At 36.4% G+C, this 24,386-nt stretch overlaps 2 protein-coding genes and 1 non-coding gene across 3 annotated transcripts in view; 1 reads left to right on the forward strand and 2 right to left on the reverse strand.

Annotated features, from left to right (window-relative positions):
• The first annotated feature begins 978 nt into the window (after positions 1–978).
• Positions 979–6,424, forward strand: LOC141914512 (DNA-directed RNA polymerase, mitochondrial-like). The gene is made up of 18 exons (XM_074805734.1): positions 979–1,041; positions 1,129–1,264; positions 1,777–1,910; positions 2,190–2,290; positions 2,370–2,490; positions 2,583–2,667; positions 3,139–3,250; positions 3,341–3,419; positions 3,496–3,615; positions 3,936–4,058; positions 4,419–4,496; positions 4,760–4,948; positions 5,097–5,254; positions 5,329–5,427; positions 5,514–5,586; positions 5,672–5,763; positions 5,842–5,921; positions 6,268–6,424. Exons 2-18 carry the CDS (start codon positions 1,180–1,182, stop codon positions 6,315–6,317), a joined length of 1,779 nt encoding a protein of 592 aa, XP_074661835.1. The 5' UTR covers positions 979–1,041; positions 1,129–1,179; the 3' UTR covers positions 6,318–6,424.
• Positions 6,425–10,300: 3,876 nt separating this feature from the next.
• LOC141914523 (kinesin-like protein unc-104) overlaps positions 10,301–24,386 on the reverse strand; it is a 40,449-nt gene continuing 26,363 nt past the window's right edge. Inside the window, exons 21-40 of the mRNA XM_074805746.1 lie at positions 22,928–23,071; positions 21,920–22,057; positions 21,445–21,563; positions 21,274–21,353; positions 20,966–21,128; positions 19,113–19,278; positions 18,914–19,004; positions 18,699–18,820; positions 18,524–18,616; positions 18,328–18,330; positions 17,757–18,086; positions 17,300–17,414; positions 17,046–17,131; positions 15,446–15,549; positions 12,274–12,419; positions 11,869–12,162; positions 11,460–11,575; positions 11,049–11,289; positions 10,823–10,939; positions 10,301–10,465 (exon numbers count right to left, since the gene is read on the reverse strand). Coding sequence (XP_074661847.1) covers positions 10,307–10,465; positions 10,823–10,939; positions 11,049–11,289; positions 11,460–11,575; positions 11,869–12,162; positions 12,274–12,419; positions 15,446–15,549; positions 17,046–17,131; positions 17,300–17,414; positions 17,757–18,086; positions 18,328–18,330; positions 18,524–18,616; positions 18,699–18,820; positions 18,914–19,004; positions 19,113–19,278; positions 20,966–21,128; positions 21,274–21,353; positions 21,445–21,563; positions 21,920–22,057; positions 22,928–23,071 — 2,827 coding nt within the window. The 3' untranslated portion in view covers positions 10,301–10,306. The remainder of the gene's footprint in view (positions 10,466–10,822; positions 10,940–11,048; positions 11,290–11,459; positions 11,576–11,868; positions 12,163–12,273; positions 12,420–15,445; positions 15,550–17,045; positions 17,132–17,299; positions 17,415–17,756; positions 18,087–18,327; positions 18,331–18,523; positions 18,617–18,698; positions 18,821–18,913; positions 19,005–19,112; positions 19,279–20,965; positions 21,129–21,273; positions 21,354–21,444; positions 21,564–21,919; positions 22,058–22,927; positions 23,072–24,386) is intronic.
• On the reverse strand, positions 19,651–19,870 carry LOC141914524 (small nucleolar RNA U3). The gene has a single exon (XR_012620845.1). It is a non-coding gene; the product is annotated as a small nucleolar RNA U3 (small nucleolar RNA).

Below are 24,386 nucleotides of genomic sequence, written 5' to 3' on the forward strand. Positions count from 1 at the left end.
ACTTAAATTCTATAAAACTAAGTAAATAAAGCTATCAGAACGATAACCACACTCAAACGTCATCGTCAGGTGTGACGATCTCTAGGGTGAGATCGAAACGTTGTGTATTCTATATATCTTAAATAATAGATTGAATAAATAAATTCTTTCAATTAAAAGTTTTTAAATTCTTTTAATCTGTAGATAATGGGTTTTTATCTTATTAAAGCTATCGGACTTAGATTTTCGAAGTCGTAAGACTAACCTGTATGCGTCACTATATTCATATTTTCTATCCCGACTGTGACAGTTTCGACTGTGAAATCATGAAAACAATTTGCGCTTCCAGTTCCTGCTATCGGCCATAGTTTACTGTAGCCGTTCTTGTTGACTTTCAACAAGCGATCCAGCTTCTCGGGCAGCCGTTTCCACAAGTCCTCGTGGTGACTTCGAACGTTGACTGCGGCTTTGTGTGTAAATGAGGAAGAAACCATTTTGTCGAGCGAACATTTTCAAAGAATTTTTTCTTTTTCTAATTCACATGTATTTTGATACGCACATTAGGTTCTTACCTATATTGACGTTGATTTTATTGTTTTCGTCGCAGTTATTCGCGATGTTACTTCCTACGTTTTGGAAGCAAAAAATCCAAACAAATATAGCTCGATACATTGTGTTGCTTTTGCGTGGAACTGAAATATAATTTCATGAAAGCTGAGGTTGATGAATTTTTCATGCAGCTATAATAAAACAACCATTAACAGTGGTTCTTTTTTTTTGGAAATACGGGGCAATGTTGTACGAAGCTTGGCATTTGATTTAAGCAGATTAGACTTTATGCAGCGAGAGCTAAATAAACATTGGGGAATATGAAAACTGGTTATAAAACAACATGCTTGCATGTGAAATGCCCTAGTACACAATGATGGCCAGTTAAAAAAGTTCTGTGCCAACAGTGGTTTAATAATCGTTCCTCATTTCCTTTCCATTTTCAGTCAACTTATTCCAGCCTTTTATACGATCTATAGAAGCCACGGGTTACATCAAAAACAAGAGCTCAAGGTACGATATTCAAGTTTTTAAATCGATGAGTATTCCATTTATTTATTTGCGTCGGAGAGAAACTGATTATTTTCCCATTTATTCCAGCCTCATCCTTCGATAGTGAAGCTTTTTAAGGGTGCCGGCAATAAAGAACTGATGTTTGAATTAAGCGAGGTACCGATGTTGATACCGCCTGTGCCTTGGGCTTCCGTTCATTACGGTGGAAATATGCTGGCGTCGAGTAAGTTTTATCCGAAATCTCCGAATTCAATAATCATCTAGCGAAATAATGATTAAAATATCTTCAAATATATTAAGAATTCTTTTTTAACTGACAAAACTTTCAAAGGTGCTTGAAACTCCTTTGATCTGAGCAAAATGGCCAAAATTCTTTTAAAACTCCTTCTATTTTGAGAAAAAGGCAATTAGAAATTTTTGTACTTTTACTGTATTATTACGCCTAAATCAATAGATTTTGGACCAGGATTTTTTCTTTACCCAATCAGGCTGTTTCGGAATTAGAAATTAGAGTTTAGTAGTGTAAAGGATAATTATTGCTTACATACCAAATCGAATTACCGGTTTACTGAGATAAATAGTACCGATTTAGGAAGAGTGATGATATGAAAGTGATGCACTTCTTTTAAATTTGATTTTCTCCTTGAAAACTCCTTATATCCAGGCATGACAGAACCGTAGGGGCCCGGTTATGGGTTCGATTTTTGCATTATGTTTCATTCGATGTATTTCTAGCTAAGATTATACGTCTGCCCGATCAAGCTCAACAACAGAGAGAAGTTCTGAACGCGACCCCGGCCTCACAGCTATACGCCGTATTCGATGCACTGAACACCCTCTCGGCATGCGCTTGGGTTATCAATCAACCGGTGAGTTAGTATGGGTTATAGATCAGGATGGCCACTGACCTTGAAAACTGGGAAAACTCAGGGAATTCTGATAATGCTATTGACTACATCAATACGTGATTCAATGAAAAATGAATAAATTATTTTAAAACTAGAAATTTCTGATTAACATGTACTCTGAATTTTGTGTAATCACATGGAAAAATCTGGGAAAACCAAGAATTTGTAAATGGGTGGCAAGTGGCTACCCTGATAGATTTGATCTGGTTCAGCATGAACATTTCATTTCTTTCATTTCAGGTGTTGGATATAATCATAAACGTTTTCAATAACAAGGGCAGTAAAGACCTTGACATAGCTCGACCTCCATCGGAATGTCCTTCACCTCCGATCATCACCGCGTATGTATAAACCTATCAGATATATATATATATATAAACGTACGGGTATTTCGAATACAATGTCGATGAATCATTTCAGCGAGATGAGCCCCGAAGAAAAGTCAAAAGCAATGAAAGAACGAATGCAATTGAAACAGACTAGACAAGAGATGTATAGTTTATGGTGTAATGAGTTGTATAGATTGTCGATTGCAAATCACGTGAGTTTCTAGAATAAGCGTATTTTTGCATTTGTTTCGACATTTTCATGCAGGTTTTGAGGGTTTTCCATATTCTGTGTTTTTTCACATAGTTCAGGGATAATGTATTCTGGTTTCCGCACAATATGGATTTTCGAGGAAGAGTGTACCCAACTCCACCACACTTCAATCATCTCGGTACGTAACCATCTTGAAATATGATCATTTTGTCGTACCGTATTTACTTCGTAACTCATTTATGATCCCAGGGTCTCCAAAGTGCTTGAAAGTGCTTACTTATGAAAAAAAAATGAGTAAGGCCCTTTTCACAAAAATTTCAAAAAGTGCTTATGAAGAACTTACTTTGGCTTATGGTATTCCAAATTATTTTTGTGGATTCGTATTGTGGATTAGGAAGAGGGCCGCTGTCTGAAATGATTAGAAAAGTCTCACTTCTGCCTACAAAAATGCTTAGAAAGTGTACCGTACTTTTACTATCAATTAAAGTGCTTGTCTCAGCCTTAAGAGGTCTGGATGCAAACCTGTTACACAGTAGACTGGGTGTGCTGCGTGTGTGTGAGGGTAGCATCACGACACAAATATTGCATGTTTCTGTGGCATGTTTTCCATTCCCGATATCTCATCTCGGTGCATGTTCACACATTACAGGAAGTGATGTCGTGCGTAGTATGTTGCTGTTCGCTAAAGGGAAACCGATGGGCGAGAAAGGATTAGATTGGTTGAAGATACATCTCATCAATTTGACGGGTTTGAAGAAAAGGTATGAGTTTGTATTTGCTTGTGACGGTAGTTCATGAGAATTTTGAATTTCGAGATTCTAAACCATGTGAACCATTTATATATTCCGTAGATGTTCCAATAAGGAGAGATTGGCTTATGCTAACGAAATTATGTCGGAGATACTCGCATCCGCTGACAACCCGATAAATGTAAGTTTCATTCTGAAATGTATCAAAACTAGCGATCTGTTTTCATAGTTAATGTTTTTGTGTTTTATAATCGTAGACTAAATGGTGGCAAGAATCCGACGAACCGTGGCAGACGTTAGCGTGTTGTATGGAGATTGCCAAAGCCGTCAGATCACCAGATCACACTAAATATATCTGTCATTTTCCAGTACATCAGGTAACATTCATTTGATTAAATTTTGCTTGTGCGAAGTACTTGAAATGTAAAGATTCAACGCTTCGATACGTTGACACTATATTATTATATCAAGTGAACCGAGTAGATATGGAGGTAACCAAATTGACTCAATTCATGCCAGTAACGGATTTTCACTCATTGCTCTTATACAAATACCAGATCGTCTCATTTCACTAGAAAAATGACATGGTAACTAGAAAATGACATGGTATCAACATGCTGAAACGTTGTGTCTGGATATCCCGTTATATAATTAACTTATTCGATTTCACAGAGCAATGATTCATGCTATTTTACAGGATGGTTCTTGTAATGGTCTTCAACACTATGCGGCATTAGGGCGGGATCAGGGCGGAGCTGAATCTGTCAATCTTTATCCGTTTGAGCGGCCGTCAGATGTTTACAGCGATGTAGCTGAATTGGTATGTGATCGATTATCTGGATTATTAAAGATTGATCATTATATGAAATCTTAGCGTCAATATGTTAATTCGACTAATATTCAAATATCCTGTCCGGTGCTGCCACCTTCATGTCTCTGTATGCAGTTTGAGTCTTGTTAGTGTTAGTTTGTTGTCGGTCACCTTTCAGGCAAACTCTGTGAAAGGAATGCAATTATTGATTTTGACTGTTCCCACAGGCTGTTGATTGTTTCGATGATTGATAGAATGCACCCACCCCTCCCCCAGACAGCTGTGGCGTTAGAAGAAAAGCTGTTAGAAACACCGGTCACATAAACCAAAATCAAATTAATCGATGAAATTTATCATGTTTTAATTCAGGTTGAACAAGAGCGATTCAAAGATATGAATAATGGAGTGGAGATTGCAAAAATTCTTGATGGATTCGTCAAACGAAAGGTATGCCTATAAAACCCACTGCTAGGTGCAGTATGAAATGAAAAACACTGCTCTGGTTTCTTGGGTGAAAAAGAACATTGGTTCGGGCTGCTTGGAAGATTGTTTGAATGAACCGGAACCTAAATCTGAAACACATCAGACATTTTAAGATGAAAGAAGAACATTATCAGCCATGACCGCTATCCCCTACCTTTTAGACGTCTTCAATGCCTCTGCTCATAAACACAATATCATCTACTGGATCGTTTCTTTTTTGAGAATAGGTTATAAAACAGACTGTAATGACTACCGTATACGGCGTAACTCGTTACGGCGCGAAGTATCAGATTCTACGTCAACTGAAGGATATTCCCGAGTTTCCGAAAGAACACGTTTGGCAGGCATCGCAATATTTGACCGAAAAGACTTTCTATTGTTTACAGTCTATGTTTTCGGCTACGAAAGAAATTCAGGTAGCTTCAGATCTTCCATTATCAGCATCGTCAGATCAATAATGACGATGATGATAATATTTTGAATTTTGATATTCATTTCATGTTTCAAGCGAAGCCGATATGATATGAAATCAGATATCTATATCTCATATGGATTTGATTTTAGGATTGGTTTGTTTTGTCGGCTCAGTTGATTTCAAAGATCGGCAATAAGCCGGTGGAATGGGTGACTCCACTTGGACTACCGGTTATACAACCGTACTATAAACAGAGCAAGTCGCGTTTGTACGGACTAGTGTCCACAAACCAGTTCAATATGCTCGAGTAAGTAATTGAATGAAAATCTTCTAGAAAATTCTGCTCTTCCAGTAGTTACAGATCCGATTCAATTTTCATAGGAAACCGAACGCTGTCAAACAGAAGAATGCATTCCCTCCGAATTTCATCCATTCGTTAGATTCCACTCATATGATGTTGACGGCTCTTTCATGTTTACGGTAATTATGTGCAAAGTTTCAGCAATTCTAGCGTTGAATTAAACATCAGTATCCGCTATTCTGCATGTTGTTTTAACTCGTTTTAGCGAGGGTATAACGTACGTATCTGTGCACGATTGTTACTGGACTCATGCCTGTGATATTGATAGAATGAATAGAGTAAGTAGCTTTCTCAAATGGCACCAGTCGAGTGTACGTTTTTTGGTAAGAGTTCGCGCATTAGATATGTTTCTTATGTTAACAGATCTGTAGAGAGCAGTTTGTGGCGTTACACAGCCAGCCTATATTGGAGGATTTGTCGCAATACTTGGTCGATAAGTTCGGATATAATGCGAGGTAACTTTTCATTGAAGAAATTGTCAGGAATTCTTGATATGATTCGTGTTGATTGATAACTTTTGTCGTTGTTTTTAGTGAACTGCTAAACGATAATTCAGAATTGGATTTCACGATGAAGCTTTTAAACTCGGCGTTGAACAAAGTGCCTTCTAAAGGTTCGTATGATCTCACTAACATTGTGGAGAAGACATCATTGTATATTAGTTGTCGAATAAACACTATACTCCGTGTAAACTATAGATAAAAGAAGAAATCCCACACTTCGAATTTAAAATAATACGATTTAATTTATTCTTACGAAACCACGTTTCGGCTGTTGACTAACAGCCATCATCAGGGGGAATGAAACCGTTCCACCTGATGATGGCTGTTAGTCAACAGCCGAAACGTTGTGGTTTCGTAAGAATAAATTTAATCGTATAATTTTAAATTCGAAGTGTGGGATTTCTTCATTTATCATTGTATATGTATTATGAAGGCATTACCTATTGTTTTTTGTAGGTTCGTTTGATTTAAAGAAGGTTTTAGAGTCCACATACTTCTTCAGTTGATGAAAATTCATGTAGCTGCTTGAAAATGTTGTTAACACTTCTTGTGGGTATTAGTTAAATTGTGATTTGAAATGTATTGATTAATTTGGTGCTCAATTGTAGATAGAATTTACGAATAAAATTGTAGATATTTTCAAATTTTTGATAAACACCGAGTTTTGTTGTACAGTATATGGATAGTTGTCTACATGATTGTTCGGTAGTTTGAGAAAGAGAGAGCTGATTATCTATCCATGTAAAGGATACAAGGAAGGACAAAGATAAAAAGTGATTAAAAGGTGCTTCAAGAATAACAGAATTCTGGTTGTCGGATCTTGACCATACAGTGTCGTCTCTATATTCATCATTAGTGGTGTATATGTGAACTAACATGAGGGCTGAATATTCCTTCTGCGGCATGCGAGTGAGAAACAAGTTCACTCACATGCCGTAGACGGAATATTTGGTAATCATTCTAGTTCACACGTTCACCGCTTAAGAGTCTGCATACCTGACTGGATATATGGAGGAGCTCGGTGTAGATTTCCTCTCCTTTGTGACTGCAGAAAAGTAACAAGAAATCAGCAGTTTTGATTTTCGTTCTTTATTTTAGGCTGCACATTCTTTTTACTGTAATTATCAACAATTTGTGTATCTTCAACAAAATCGCCAGTGCTCTATAATTAATAATGCTTTTCTTGTATCATCATCATCCGTCATTCCCCATCTCTAGTTTTTGGCAATATTTACATTCGTGAAGCAGACACAATGTTCCATTTACTGACAACAACCAGCAAAATTCACATCATGTATCGTATTATATCGTTATTATCTTAAGTCATTTTGAGACTTTTCAAATATTTACCAACAAAAATAAATTGCCATATCCAACTGCATGAAATGCTAACACACACGTAAATGAGCACGTTACAGGTTTGGCCTCTCTGTGTATTTCTAAAGGAACTTTTTCGCTGAATTTTCAAAAATCTCTAGCACGTGAAAGCATTTCTTGCAGCGGGAGATGATTTTACTATGATTGAATACATACAATATACATTTATACCATGTGTGTTCTCAACACTGTATTTCATCATGCAATGATAATAATAATAACATTGGTTAACTATCTATTTTTACATATAATATGAATCAATATTGAGGTAAACAAGGTTTAAGGTGGGTCATCCTATCTATACATGACTGTTACTATGTATATATGCATATATTAGATCAGATTTAAAGGTGGGATTTGAGTAGACTGTCCGACTAAAAGAAACTTTAAATCGTTCATTGCAGATAGTCTTCGGATCACAGTAAACATTTACTAAATTACAAGTACAGCGATTTTCAAAAGCGGCTTCATTTGCCAAACCACAAAGAAACGTACCTGGTAATTGTTTTACTCTTGACATATTTCAAACACGTTTCTAATAACATTGTAGAGTGAAACCTCATTAATACGAATCTTGTTGGTAAATATGAAGTGGTTGTAATACATGAGTTTTGTATTACCCAAATTTGGATATAAATATGTTAGCTGGGATGTGCTGGAAGTCTTTAACAGAATTGTATTAACAAGGTTCAACTGTCATCGGCTTGAAAATCAGGGCGTTTTTTACATAAATCAACTCTCAATTTGATATATTTCATACAGAATTAAGACTAATGTGTTTTCACAAGCAACTAAGCTTAACTAATATGTACATCATTTTTCTTGTCTTGATGAGTAACCAAATATTTGTTGAAAATCTATTCAAATTCATACATGCACTCATTGTAGATAATCCCTCCCCCCATGAAGACAGCGAAATAGACTACTTATTAAATGCCAATTAGTGAATCATACTAAAGCTTAGTTTATTAGGAGGGTTTTTCACGAGTAAATAATTGCTAATACTAATATTTTCACACCTAAATATAACGTACAAAAAAAAAAAATAAAATCATCATTATGCCTTAAGAAACATATGTAGCATTTAAAGAGCTAAAAACGTATGTAAGCTATCTGGTGCATAAAAAAACTTTTCGTTCATAAAATACAAATAAATCGCTTGACTAGATGTGTAAAATTATCGCAAAATGAATATATTCGAGATATTTTCTCATTGAAGAATATTACCGGTATTCGAATAGATAATCTTATTTCTGCATTTCATTCATCATAGCAGGAAAATACATCCTTATTCCAATATCTGGTATTAGTAAATGAGTTTCACAGTGTATATCAGGATGATTCCCCATATCCTCCAGTGCATACATCCAAAAATCCATTTGGAATATTTTGATACATCTAAAGGAATTTCCATAATCACTCAAATAATTCTGTAGCACTTCTTTCTATCAGATACACTATTAATCAATCATATCAAGCAAAAATTCATAAAGACTAGTCTTGAATTTTTGTATCAAGCTATATAGCTAAATCTTAATCAACCCCAACCACAACGATCTTGTGATTCAAGATTTCTATGACTTTTGATTAGCGTTAAAACTGTTCATACAGTGATCGAGTCATGGATATTATGCAAACTAAATTTTCCTCCGTGTTAAAAAATAAATTAGATAAAAAACTCATTTAAATGTGAACAAAACGGAATGTCAAGCTAAAATGGAAAGTATGATCTTGCTCTCACAGGAATCGCTCAATAGAATCAATAATTTCTTCAAGCTTCAAAGATAAGGCAGTGCTGTTAATGTAATGGCTTTGAAATTGGTTGAAAGGCTTTAACCTCTCTTCGGACAAAGCCTATTTCAGACGTAAAAGCGTCGTAAGCCACAAGCAAGCAGTTCACTCAAAAAGAGAAAAGAGCTGTAATAAACATTTTACCCTGGCCAACTCACGAAAACACATCGCAGAAAAACGCATTTTCATAAAAAAATACATTACATAAAACATGAAGCGAGACTAGCAAAATCTGAATAATTCATACGTAACAACTGAGAAATAACAAGTCGGTAGGATATAATATCAGTTACCAATACGGGCAACATGAAAAAAATGCGAATATTTTCAGACTCTGCCAGCTACAATCGAGTGTAGCACTATCACAAATCATCGTACACAGAGAGATATAAGTTATATAATCTATCACATGTTATACTTTATATAATCTCTTTCTTGCTAATCTTCGGATCGATTTTCCGAAGATTAGTTTCTCTACGCCATTACCCGATTCAGAGGGGGACCCTTAACACCTTCGAGTCGAAAAACTTCTTTCAGTGATAAGAAATACGAAGAGAACGAAAGGGTGCCCGAACGAATCGTTCGAATTACTTCCGAAATCGCGGTCCCAAATTTTTCGCTAATATCTAACAATATTTGTAGTTTATACTCTGGTATTTGATCGACAACATTTACACCCAAAACGAATGATTGATGGGAATTAAAGCATCGATATTGATCGTAAATAACATCAACACTACAATATCTAGATTATTTACAGCCCTCGAAATAGAATTGAATATCCGAATATCGTAGACATCATCATCAGTGACACTGCAAATGCGCTGCAAACACTTATATACTAAAACGACACTAACTACAGCATGATTTTAGTTACTAGAGTTATTCTACTCCAAGCGCTAACATCAATTTTTTTCATTTGATTCAGCTCTGGATAATTTGCATTGAACGTTTGTTGATTATATTGAAGTACTGATAATTTGATTCAGGAGCCATTAATACACGTCGTAATGTCATCAATATTATGAGAGACACGAGTCGGGCAATAAATGACTAGTTAGAACGGCGAATCTATTCTATTCACGATATCTTCACCGAATATTTCACTGTACATTACCGGGACCTGTGGATGACGACCGCACGTGAACCATAATTCAACTCTTCATAGCTTTTTTCTGCGTCACACGGAAACTAAGCGTTCAAAAGCCACAATATTAACACAGTACATGTACAATATATGTACAACGTTCTAGTACGATGTTAAATATATATATATATATATATATATATATATTTATATATCTAGAGTGAATACGCGGTTTTGTAGTTAGATATCGACAGCTTGCTTTCGTCGCGCCAACTTCGAGCGTATCTGTCCGGCGAGTAAGGGGTTGATCGCGTACAGCCAATCGTGAACATCCTTGTCTTCAGGGGCTTGTACAAGGAATACGCGATGTTTCGTGACGATCGAGAATGTATTGTGACTCTGAAAACAAATTCATCAAATTCAATCGATTGAATTCATCGATGAACATTCTTATATTCATTTCCCGAAAAAATATATTCATCTGCCAAGATCTGGGATGAGATGCAAATTTTTGCATTTTTTCCACATTATTGCCATTTTCTTATATAGAAGAATTGCTTAGTTAGACAACAAAAACTATATGGCTTGTTTTGTCCATTACACACTGTAGCCCAGCTGCAATACAAGAATTTTCTGATAACAAGAATTTCATATAGTTTCCAAAATTTTCAAAAATTACTTTTCAAAAAATGTTCTCGTTTTCATATTTTTCACATGAATCTCATCCCAGATCTGCTTGAAATCTGTTTTACTTACTTTGATAACTTGCTGCTCTTCGTTGAACTCGACGTGAGCAGACGCCAGATTAATGAGACCTCGTTCGGCGGGATCCTTCTCTCCGTAGTAAATATACACATACGGACGCCGTACAGCCTAAAAATTAACAACCAAATCACATTTGAATTCAAGAGATAATGAATTAGCTATGAATACTGTATTAACGCTACAGGCCCCGGAAATATACTTATTTCAGGATTCTTACCACGTATTTCTTCACCCAGGTATTATCTTTTTCATTCAGGAAATTTAAGAAGCCACGCCTCGATACGACCGGGCTCACACGGATTTCCTCGACATCCGCCACGTACAGTGGCTCCGATTCATCGCGTTCCTCGACAGTAATACGCAGGCTCGATATCGATGCTCGTTTGTCCGAAGCGGTCGTGCTCAAACTGTCGTTAGATGTGGATTTCTTGGCAAGTTCAGGCGTAGGCGAGACAGGTCTAGAAATACAAAAAACGTCAATATTTCAATTTCCTAAATTCCAAAAACAAGATTGAGCAATGTAACCTATGCATCTTATGGTGGGGGGAGTGGTGGCTGTATAGAAATATGACAGTTTAACGAACATATCCTCCGTAAACCTTGTACAACTAACCCCAAATCCCCTTACCTGAATAATGGTTCTGACGTGTTACTGTAAAGACTTGTACTCATTTTGTCTGATGCACTGTCAGCGACATCACTTTCATCTGACATTATAGGAGTATCCAGCTCAGGATTTGGAACCTGTGTATAAATCGTTAATTATGCATCTGCACAGAAAGCATCGTCGCTTTGATAGCCTCCCACCGAAGCTCGCGTCAACATAAACCCTGACTGCAGTTCCTTCATTAGTCTATAACACCGCCCGAGATTTCTTAGGCGGACAGGTCGCGGCCTGTGGTGGTGTAGGAACTGTGGCCAATGATTGTGTTGGCGTGGGCTTCAGTGGGAGGCAATCAAACCCTGGCAAGCGAGGATGCACAGAAAGACAACTAGGTAAACAATTCAGGCGAATGTTTATACGTTTTCAGTCTAACCTTTGGTGGAACGGGAGGTTGTCTACCGTGTAGAATCAGTTTCACGCATCGAGATGTAATCATTCGTTCACGGTCGCATTCGCTGTCTAAACTCGTCGAACTTTCCGTTTTCGGAATTACGAACGAATTCTTCTCTTTCTCGTTTCCGTCCTTGTCTTCGTTGTCGGCTTTCTTCAGCCACCTAACCCGCGCGAAAAGACTGCTCGCTTCCTTATCCAGTTTCCTCAACTCGGCCGTCTTGTTTTGTTCAAATAATTTCTCGCGCAGTAAGAGAATGTGGCGAGCTTTCTCGACCTGAATGAAAAGATTTGTAATTTTGTTACCTCGATGTGGTTACAAATATACTCGTACCCTAATTTATAGATATTCACACATACATCGAACTTCTAAATTCACAAAACTCACCAATTCAAGCCTCGTTAGTTTCTCCAGTTCCCACTGATGATCTAGTATGAGGCTATCGCCGCGTGGTCTCCAGCCCTGTAGGTTCTCCTCTCCGCGTACGTACTGAGATGAAGTATCCAGCACTCGCCGTTGTCTCCTCTGAACTCCTGAAAGACAAAAACATGACGAAACCGAAATCAAGTAACGCGAACACCGATAGATATTCACGAGTTTCTCAGCACGGTATATATCGCATATATTTTCTGATTAAGAGAAATATTTGAATCGACAGCCTCAAAAAATTTGGTTAAATACATCATCAAGATATAAATATGAGTATATGTATATGATAAAAGGACGATAGACGATAAGAATAGATTAGAATGAATATTAGTAAGAAGTGTGTTAATCATACAATTAGAAGAAATAGTGAAAGTGATGATGTGAAATATACCTCTAAAGTGACACCCTGTATTGGAAAATGCTAAGTTGTTGCCGAAATTTATATTTCATATTCTTAAGTATACATAATGAAATCAACAAGCAAAGCGATAAAAAAACATCTAAAAAACAACATTTCCAATGGAAAACAGTTTTTGTAATTGATTGCGCAGCACAAAATATCAAACAAGATTTTTAAGCCGAAATGAAAATAAAGGCCAAAAAAGGAAGAGTAGAAATTGAATTTCGATACAATATACTGAGGAATGTAGATATCATACGAGGTAATATTTTAATATCCCAAAGGAATTGGCTTAAAAGCTACGCATTTCATCAAATTGAAAGCTATTTGGTGCAAACTACAAATGTATTCTATGTGTAAATTCCTAGGGGATAACGCGGCAATTTACAAATGAAACTAAAGCTTCACTGACGCGTCATATACCAGTCATCATATATCCACGCTTATTACGTCAGTGTCCCTAAATAGTGTCTACCAAAAACTGTGGGATAAAAACTTCAGATAATGCGTGATAAGTATTACTTGAGAGGGGCCTAAATTACTAATAACGACTAAATTCATTTGTAGCGTTAAAATTTCCTTCACCCCTATCTACCTGCCTTGTCTGGTCGGTTAACTTGTGGACTGGGTAAAGAAGTAGTAGAGGGTGCCCAGTATTCCACAGTATATTGTATGTTCTTATCTAATTATCGACTAATATATCTGACATACAGTAAACCTTGAGTAAGTCTGATCTTTTGGGACCAAGAAAAATCCTCCGACTTTGAATAAGTCGGATTTCCAGCCTTTTTCCGAAAACTTACAAGAAATGATTTGAAATATTTCGGGTTTATTTTTCTATTCTAAATACATTAAGCAAAACTAAAATAATGACTGTTAACATGTATCGTAAATTTCAAGCCAAGGACAAGGGTCGGAACGGGGAAGAAATCAAGCTGCAACGGGACGAAAATAGCCCTCCAACTTTCAGTGATTGATTTAAACAGATCTTTTTATTTTGGGGCCAAAAAAAGTACTACGACTTACAAAATCAGACTTTTGAATATAAATTCCTTTGAAAAAGAGAAGGAAAAATCAATAGTCATCCGATATAAGCGATTATCTGACTTTTGCTGATCTGACTTGCGCAAGGTTTACTGTACATATATTTCGTTTGGTCAAATGGTGCAATTAATGTTCACTCACCCTGGTGCACGGCCAAATTATCGTACGACCGATTCGTCCAAGCTACTTTCTTGTAGCATTGGAGTGCCGAGATATTCGGACATGTCTGAGAAGCGGGGATCTTGAGTTTGGATGAGAGCGAAGGATGAGTTAAGTGTTGCGCTGCTGTAAATCATATCAAGGATTGCGTCGTTTAAATCAACTCAAAGCAAGAAGGCAACAAAAAACAGAGAGAACATTTTTCAGTTTCTAGTTATGATTACCTAATCTGAATTTTTCAAAAATAAAAAAATCAATGATAACGAATACCGGGTATATATTCACACTGATGTGTTAAGTCATTGATTAGTGAAATCTCTAATTAGAAATTGCTAGAGTTTTCGATTAAAGGACAACAAAAAATATTAAATTCAGCACCATGGCCATTAGGTTAACCCTAAGAGTGCGTCTACACCGCAGTGCAGTGTATGAATTGGTGATGGATTTTGCCAGTTTACCGCACTGCAATGTTTTCATGTAATTATTAATTAGTTTATATCTTATTGAAAATGGCAGCACCTGTCAAACAGTGTAATATTAGTAACTAACAATACACCGCACTGTGGTGCAGACGCACTTTAGCGGTATGCCTGTTATTCAAGGCACTGGGGTGGAATTCTTAGAAATTTTCAAATCATCAAATCATCTCCAGCGCTTTTTGGTATTAATTAGTTGGCGCTATAAGGGTTAACCACAATCAATCTGGCTAATGAGGCCTAGCACAACAGACTAATGAATATGAACAATATGAGTTATGTTTAGAATATTACTGTATTCATTACTGTCTCAATCATAGAAAATAAATTCTATAGCATTTTGTTTCGATAAGTCAAATAAAATGAAACAGACAACAAGATTCAAACATGTTTTTAGCTATGATTGATTGAAGTGCAGATAAATGTGGTTCACATGCTTTTTTTAAAACATCCACCGATTGTAGCAGTTCTCTTGCAAAGAAACTTTAGACTCTGATTGTGAAATATCAGACCCATACCACAATTCCACAGTCACATGACAAAATTTGTATTCACGCCAAATCATAGTAAGTAATTCGAAGTCGAACTTAACAAGCAACTGTGTGTAATCAGGGTCCTGATGAATACTTAACAAGAGTCTATAGTTTGTGGACCACATTCCCATTTTATGAAGGAGCTGAAGGTTTCAAGAACGCTCACATATCAAAACATTCTATGATCTAAACACCCAGTAATACAGTTAAACCCGCTTAATCTGGACATTATTTGCAGTCCATTTGTTCATCAATATATAAGAAAATGAGTTATAATCCAGATTTCCCGTAAACCAGATAATTTTTCTTGGTCCCAAATAATTTGAATTAAGCGGATTCTACTGTAAAAGCAATTAATCAATTTCAGGCAAGGTAGCGGAGATCATGAATTGATGAAAATATTCTGAATTCGACTTTCGATATTCTGATTTCAGAGGCCACATCCATGCCAATGTAAAGCGTCACCCGGAAGCCTTCAGCCGATGAAGCAAGCAGAGACGAAAACAAATAACACACACCTGGACTACCTGCATCGGCGCACTTCTTCAACGCGAGTTCATAAACGCCGGTGACGCGGTTGTTCTCTCGTTTCGAGCCGCTTCCGAATAGACTGCGCAACGACCTAAAACGAGACCTGAGTGACCGAAAAGACTCGTGTTAATATACATAGAAACAACATCACGACAACATCGCATCATCGGGTTCTCATATCTCTGTACAACATCTATTTCTACTATCGGTTAAAAAGTGTGAAAATAATAACTCTAAATTTAACGATGATTCCATAAATGCAGTGAAGTAATAACATTGAACATTGAGGTTGAATGCGAAAGACTCTTAAGTACAACTCTTATCAACTCTCAATAACGCACACTAAAGTACCATTAAAATTTCGATGTCAGATCAAATAAAAAGAAACGAGTTCTCTATGCGAGTTCTCTTTTTATCTGTTATCCCAATTCTGCATTTATGGATGAATTCACAGCAAAAATAAATTGCACATAACACATCGATTGCTAGATGCTCATTTCAAAAAGATTTCAACATTTTACGCAAGATGGATGACTGAATTAAAATGTAATGAAACAGGAGATTACATAATAAAAATCAGAAGTCTTTTACTCGAAATATTCAAAATCATGGACTCAGTTTCACGAGCTTAATTTGACTCAATATTGAGTTGAACGACCAGCCTAAAAGATGAACTTATTCTGATTGAGACTTAAATCACGACTAGCACGCGATTGAATGAAACAATAACAGATTGTGAAAGGATCTAAGAAAAGTACGTGAAAGGATCTAGAAAACATCGAGATAAAGAAAAGACACAAAAATGATGTATAATTGTAATATATGATTTATGTAGATGAGTACTCACATTCTCAGCTCTGCTACACTGTAATAGCAATGCCGAAATAACTTTTTTTAAAGAGAGTTTTCGTTAACCGAGTTTTAAGGCAGGTTGCGCAGATTACGTAGATCATTGACAATTTCATCGTAGAATAGCAGCTATTTGTAAGAACCCGAAAATTTTTGGGGTTGCCACCAACTGAATCGTAATCTGTACAACCTAGTATTTGATCTTAAAATATACTGTGTTCCCCGTTTTTTTCGAAACCCGACGGCCTGAAGTTTGATCGGAAAATAGTCGCAGAATTGACTGATAACTACGGGGTAGCTGAGAATGTAATGTTGTATATGGATAAAGCTGACACCATGCCACTATAGTGACCAGTCCTGACAACGGGATACGGAGCTTTTCATGAAGAGACATGAAATGATTGATTTGTAATGATCACTGAAAATTAATTCTTAATAGTGTGAATCCTAACATGTTTTGATGGTCCATATCGTAAAATCTTCTTACATAATCGTGTAATGCATAAGGAATTTTTTTCAATTTTCAAATTATCTCCAGTGCCTTATTATTACCTAAGTGCCTTAGGTATTAATTAGTCAGCACTGAAAGGGTTAAAGCTTATCAACAAGAAAATTGAGGTTTATTTTTTAACGATAATGATTGATAATTGTGCTGATGAACTACAATTGGGTATTGATGATATTCAGGAAATTCAGGACTGGTCGGGAGCTTTCTGAGAGAAGTTTCATGATTATTACCTCGGAGCTGAGATTTTCGTATCTCGAGAATAGATGATCATACAGAGGTCTTTAGTTATACAAGCTGGTTGAGCACAGTTGTCCACCTAAAAATGTAGAGAAACAATTTTCAAAATACGCATGATGTCAAAATACCTTAATTCAGCTGCCCCAAACAGCGCAGGATTTCTTCCCGTGGCAATGTCATCGTCATCGGGTGCTAATCCATGCAAGGAAAGATATCAATTAAGCACCACTACATAAAAGATACTTACATCAAGATAAGCAGATAATGTCATGTAAACTTTTTCACCATATGGCGTACACATGTTGAGTAGAGGAGAATTGTGTAGCGAACTGTCCCACGCAGCTTCAAATCGGAAAAATATCCTAAAACAGACAAGATATGTGTAAACAAAATTTCCCCAAGGTGTTCTTCTAAAACAGGGCAGCCACTTTCCGCCAATTTACAAATTCCCCGAGTATTCCTTGATTTTTCCATGTTATAACACAAAATTCTCTGAGTAAATCAGAGGAATTTCTAGGTTTAAAATGTTACAATTTATTCATTTTTCATGAATCATGTATTGATAATGAAATGCCTGGGGTTTTCCAGGTTTTTTCTGTAAAATTTGTCAAATTCCTTGAGTTTTCCTGATTTTTCTAGATTTTCTGATTCCCTGAGTTTTCTAGGTTTTCCAGCGCAGTGGCCACCCGCTAAAAGGTTTCTACCTATCGTCGTCTTTCTGGGTCATATAATGAGCTGGAAGCAGGCTCAAAGACAGCACGGAATTCTCGCTGTCCGTTTCTCGGTAATCCGGCGTATTACGTATGCGACCGACGACCAACTCTTTAACGTCGCGCCACAGAAGATCGGGTCCGTTCTCGTGTACGATCATGATCGCGATACGTCGCTGTATTCCCTGATGTAACATGTACGTGCCGGTGCACGGCATTTCCTCGCTGTGATCCACTACCGCCGGTAGATACTCGCCGTTCGGCGCCAATTCACAAATCTCAAACCACACGAGCAAATCATATTTTGCATGAATATGACTCGTACTAAAAGAAAGAGAATGCAAAAAATGTAACTGAAATATTTCAGGGTTTCTACAGATCAGTCATTACTAGATATAAGGAGTTTTCAAGGAGATAATTTCAAGGAACCATCACTTTCATATCCCAATTACAGTAGACTCCTCCTGAATCGGTACTGATTATCTCGGTAAAATATTCATTCGGTGGTTCCGTAAGCAAATAAATATCCTATACACGAACTAAACTCGATTTCTAATTCGGTAACCACCTAATTTGGTTTAAAAAAATCCTGGTCACCACTTAACCGACTTAGGCATAGTCTACTGCACAACTACAAACTAGACAAAAATTTCTAATTGCCTATTTCTCAAAAGCGAAGGAATTTTAAAGCAGTTTTGAACATTTTAGGTTTTTGGAGTTTCAAGGACCTTCAAGGAGTTTCAAAAACATTTCCCCTTTACCTTGGCGGAGTAAGAATCCCTATTTTCGGTGAAGGAACTGGTGGTGATATCGGTAACGTGGTCGGGAATTGTCGTCGCGGTGGGGGTCTTGTCCTGTGAAAAAAAAAATCCATATTTATTCAAACATTTCTAACGAATATTGCCACCAATCCTGCAATAGACTCTAAATATTTACTTCATTTGAGTTTCCTTCGCTTGTTCATGTAATGGATGTTGTTGATAGTGTCCGAACACCTCGAATACAATCGGTTGAATTTTGATATAGTCGATAAATGCCTTCGTTACTGTGACTGTGAACTAGAATGAATTGAAAACAATATTCGAATAAGTATAGTAGGCCTATACGACGAAAATTCAGTTACAGTCTAAGAATTCAACGATTGATCTTACATTTTGAACATGGTAGAAACCAAGAGGCGAGCCTTTTCCCATGTTTTTCAGCGGTTCTGTAGAAAATGCTTCATCGTGTCGATGTAAAAAGCTGAAACGATAATCATTCGTTCGATCAATACTGGTAAGAACAACTAATTTAGAGTCACCGAAAATAGAGATGAAACACCGATTGGAATATCGACAAGTTCACACGTACTTGAATTGGCAGAAGATATCAGCATATTCTGGAGAGATTCCTGACGCTTGTAAAACGGTCACGCGGAATGTTAATTGTTGTCCGATTTTTAGATGGTCGGGTAAATCGGTGAAATCAGTATCACAAAGTTTATCATACTCGGCTTCTTTCTCAATCTGCTTATTATCCGGAATGACGCCTACAACATAAATTACAACAAGGCATTGATAGGAATGAAAGCAAGATATAGAAAAAAATGGAATCAAAGACAGTTTTACAGACAACCAGCGCGCAACAACGCATCAAATTAAATACCCAAATACCAAATATTCAAGTGTAAAATTAATATCCCCCAAATGCCTAAGATTGAACACATCAAGTTCCTATCAAGCCCCCAAATAATATTGATATAAGTGTAATCACTATGATCTCGGATTATTAGACTGAATGTTTAGCTATGATCAATATACACAAAGCACCTAAATTGGCACATTGAGAATTTTTGAAAGGGTATAAGAGGATATTGGGGAATATTTCTATTTTACTTTAGATTAAAAGCACCACTCTGAATGCCACCTCTTCCTCCAACTCACCACAAAGGGGAGAGAGGAACGTTCATCAATGACCAGGGCCGAGCTACCCGAAGGTAGCAGCCCTGACCTGCTTCGCGCTCAGAAGAGGGGGCTATGTCTCATCCTCGTGGTGTTGAGGTCGGAATCACATTTGCGTGACGTCCTAGCGATACATACTATAGAAATGATCCCTAAAAGTATGATCTTAATTCGAAGAAGGCATGGGACTCCCCTATATACCCATAGTTCAACCCATTCTCATCGGTGACTTTTTTAACATTACGTGTTAAAATGATAAAGTAAATTATCGGCAATATCTAAAGATACTAATAAAATGAAGAGAAATATTTCCTAAATTTTGTGGCATTACTTTTCTATTTATACGTTATGCGGTTCTTTAAATAAGCGATTAACAGTGAATTTGAGTGCGGAGTTTAGTATACATTATCATAACGACGGTTATTCATCGAGCTGTGGTGCCATCTGTTAGTACTCGCATACACTGGTGGTTTATAATGAGCTTGGCGTGAGGCCAGCGATAGCTATTCATGCGCATTGTTAGCTAAACCACAAATCAGATTAAGAACCAATAAACCGTCTATGACGCTAACTTGTTCGATTTTTATGACATGCATTATCCGGGTCTATAGATACAGCTTATTTACACATATACAATTCCGGGGAGTCAGACGATTAAGATTTAAATGCCCTCGATGCAATATTATGATCCTGGTCAAATGTTCCTCAATGTTCCTAATGTAAAGGCCTACAAAGATTGTTCTTATATTGCAGGTTTTTACTGACTTTTTCTTGTTCTTAAAATTTTACTTGTACCACAGCAGTGAATGAATAAGGCTACATCAATGCCTATTAAAACATAAAGGACTGGTTCTACAGATCTAACAGTTTGATTTTAAGTTACAGGGTGGCCACTATTAGACTTGCTTTCCTGGACTTTTGCCTGACATGCTTGTTGTTTTCCCTGACTTGATCAGCTAAGAATCCCATCAAATCCAATGTCAAATACGTAAGACATAGACGGAAATTGTTTGATTTAATGTGCGATCAAGCAATCTCAACAAATTTCCATGACTTTTCCCTGAATTTTAACTTTTATACAAAATTCCCTGACTATTACCTAACTTTTCTAAGAGAAAAGAAAATTTCCTGGCTTTTCCCTGATTGCCAGGTTAGTGGCCACCCTGAATTAGTTCATTTTCAATGAATTCACCCCGTAACACTGCAACACATCACAACTAGAACTGGACCCTGCTGTATACATCTTCTAGTAAATATTCTTACCTTCACTGCACGGCACTTCTTCAACCTGTCCAGGTTCAACGTGTTGTCCTTCGACGATTCGTAACTCCTCTTGCGATCCGACGTCCGATTGATTCGCGCTGTATTTGATTCCCTTGAATCCGGATTTCTGGAAATGATATTGAATAGCTGGGTATGTTGACACCTGCAACAGCATCAAACGGGACAACAAACTGTTTACATGCATTAAGTGCCACTATCTATAACTACTCAACATACATTCGGATTGATTTCATCAATTACTCGATGTATTCTAAAATAAAGCTTTAATGTAAATATTTAATTCTTACCTTATTGAAATAATCGTCGTCATTGAAACAGATCTTTGCGTTACCGGACTGCCGCACTCCTGGTGGAGTCTCCTCATTTTCTGTAAACAAAAGTAATTTTTTTCCTTATTAATCTAGCTTACGATATCAACGCATTATCTTATGTTTTTATCATATTTCTATCAGTCTTACCTGTGACAACTTGTACGGACACTCGTAAATAGCCTTTAACATCACCCTTTTCACTAACTATCGTTACCCTGTGCACTAACTGTACAGGATAAAACAAATTGCTCAAGTACACAAACGCTCTACAAAAGACAACCACCATTTCATCACAACAAGTTCAGATTCAATGATAAACAAATATTTTCTTACAAAATATTGAAATTCAAAAGTAAAGATCTTTTTGGCGAAATTATGATACGATTCGATTGTATGCTGTTATTTAGTTTTGTTTGGTTTCACTGTTTTTGATTTATTTGTAACTTAAGGTATTCATGTTTTTTCTTTGAATTTTATTTCCTTGCGTTCTTTAAACCTTTACCTATCTTTCTACCTTTTTTTGTATGAATTGATACGATAAATAAATAAAATCAAGATCCTTCACAATTAAGTATTATCTAAATAGTTTTTTCAGAGAAAGCCGCACCACGCGCGCACTCACCTGCCAACCAATCTGAACCAGGGGAACCGGTCATAAAAGGGGTCGCCACCGGTCATGCTGTCAATATCGGGCTCAGGAGACGTAGGCGACAGTTCGGCTTCATTGTGGTACATTTCACGCATCAGTTCTAGACGTTGTCTGTAATAAGTAACGACAACAACATAAATAACAAATGAAAACAAACTTTAGTAACACAGTCTGCAACTCTTTGTGGCACATCAAGATCTTCGCATAAACTGGGTCCATGTGAAGCCATGCAGAGGAGACTTTTAAGTAGGTTTTTCAAATTTCACATATTTCACAAACAAAAAAATTATTTTTGACGAATAGATGGATCTAAAGAATTTTTTACAGTTACTAAAGATAGCTGGATTCAGATATTACATTCGTCAGCTCCTCATACATCGAGATATCAAACAAAACAGAATCAATAAAGTAGAGCATTTTAGGGACGAAAAATATACAACGCTATCAACAAAAATACAAACAGTTTCAACACAGCCACGCGGTCTGAAGAGTTCACACTTCTAGATAACGCACATCTAGGAATAGTAATAAATGGAGCCATTTTAATATATTTGTTCTGATATTCAACGTTTTCGTGAATATATTCAGAACGCAATGAATCAGATGTGCGCCCCAAGCAGATTCTTACGATAAAATAAGCAGTTGCATAATGCAACTCTATTCCAATTACCGGTATTGAAAATACAACAGCCACATTTACGTCGATATTTTCTAAATTAAGAGTTTCTTGCCCGATTGAATTTAACTGATTCTGAATTAAATTCGAGAAAGAAGTATCTAATGATTCAGATTTCTGCGACCACGCCTAAACTTCTAGAATCTGCTTGATAAGCACTAGTGCTCTGAACATGCATGAATTTTTCCGGTGATTTTGCGAGAAGTTTAAGGCAGGTTGTACAGCGCGTGTCGAGCTGCGCAACCTGCCTTTTCGAATTTCGAGAAATATATAAAAATGATACTGACACGACTACGGGCACACACCTTGACGGTATCAAATTATAGAAGTTAAACACATTCGGATTACTACACGAAGCCAAACACTGAAAGAAATTATCTTGCGCCTGTTCCGGAGTCTGGGGAGACAGGTCTTCGTTATAAATCCGCCGCATGAGTTCCAATCGTTGTCTGAGTGTGTGCGAGGTGGAGAAAAAACAAGAGAGACAAAAATAACGTCAACCGTAAGAAGAGACCGATGATGCGGTAATAATGGGCTCATTTTCTTGAAAGTATAGAGCATAGTCTTATATATCCGGTATATATTTGAAATGTTTAAAAGAAATCAGCTTTTGTAATAGAACAGATATCAGTTATGAAATTAATAAGACTTCAATAATAATCAATATATATATATATAGAAAATCAATTTATCGTAAATGAATTATTCGCCATATTAGTAACATTTACATATAGGTCAAGAGTACTGGTATATGTACGTATAAACACATTGAATTGATAAAGTTGTTCTATTGATTTGTAGAAATTAAAAATTACTCGAGGAGGATGTATGGCTTTGAATACACTGAATAAACACCGTTTTACATATTAAAAGCGAAACATGAATCGGCGAAATCATTTCCAACTGTCGGCAACATTCGAGATGCGAAATCTTCGTTTGAAGGGCAAAGTATTGGAACTCATGCAGCCTCAATATTCAATACTCCAAGTATAATATTCTTCTAGATGATAGAAAAATAAGAAACAAAACCGGTCAAAATAGAGAGCAGAAAATCGAACCGTGTGCAGTCGAGAATAAAACTAAAATAAATTTTGATCGGCGCTTTATTGATGATTAAGTACAGCATAATTTTGATAGAATCAGTCCTGGAAAAGAGGGTGGGTTTTCTTCATAAATATTTATATACATATATATATATATATATATATATATATATAAATATTATATATAAGATATGTGGTGATAATCATAATATATGCGTATATTAACTGATAGATATATTGATATACGTGAATTTCTTTTAAGCAAAAACAGAAAACAGGTGAATATCATGATAATAATTTCTATCCTCTACGAAGGGAAGATTATTTGAGATAACAACAAAATGTAGTTCGTAATGGAAGAAACATGGGCTTCATCATCCGTGAGTCCATACTTTGCCCATACGTGGTCATCAGCTGTCATAGAAATTTGCTAATAATCTAAAGAATCATTTATCAGACTGTTGGAATAACAGCTTAACTGATATAATGAAAACCCACTGATGTACGGATTTTTTAGTTTGAAAACAAAGTATTTATCAAATCAAAAATTTAAAATCGTCACCGTAACGAGAGAATGTTGAGACATTTTAGATTTTTGATTGAATAAATTCTTGGATTATGCTTTGAAATCTGAACATAGAGGGCTTTTATTATATCGTCTATTCTCCACGTTTGAGCGTGGTTATTCTACAAACAGCTTTACTGTTCAAAAAAGAAAATA

Source organism: Tubulanus polymorphus, unplaced genomic scaffold (genome assembly GCF_964204645.1).
Source record: "Tubulanus polymorphus unplaced genomic scaffold, tnTubPoly1.2 scaffold_37, whole genome shotgun sequence".
Lineage (NCBI taxonomy): Eukaryota > Metazoa > Nemertea > Palaeonemertea > Tubulaniformes > Tubulanidae > Tubulanus > Tubulanus polymorphus.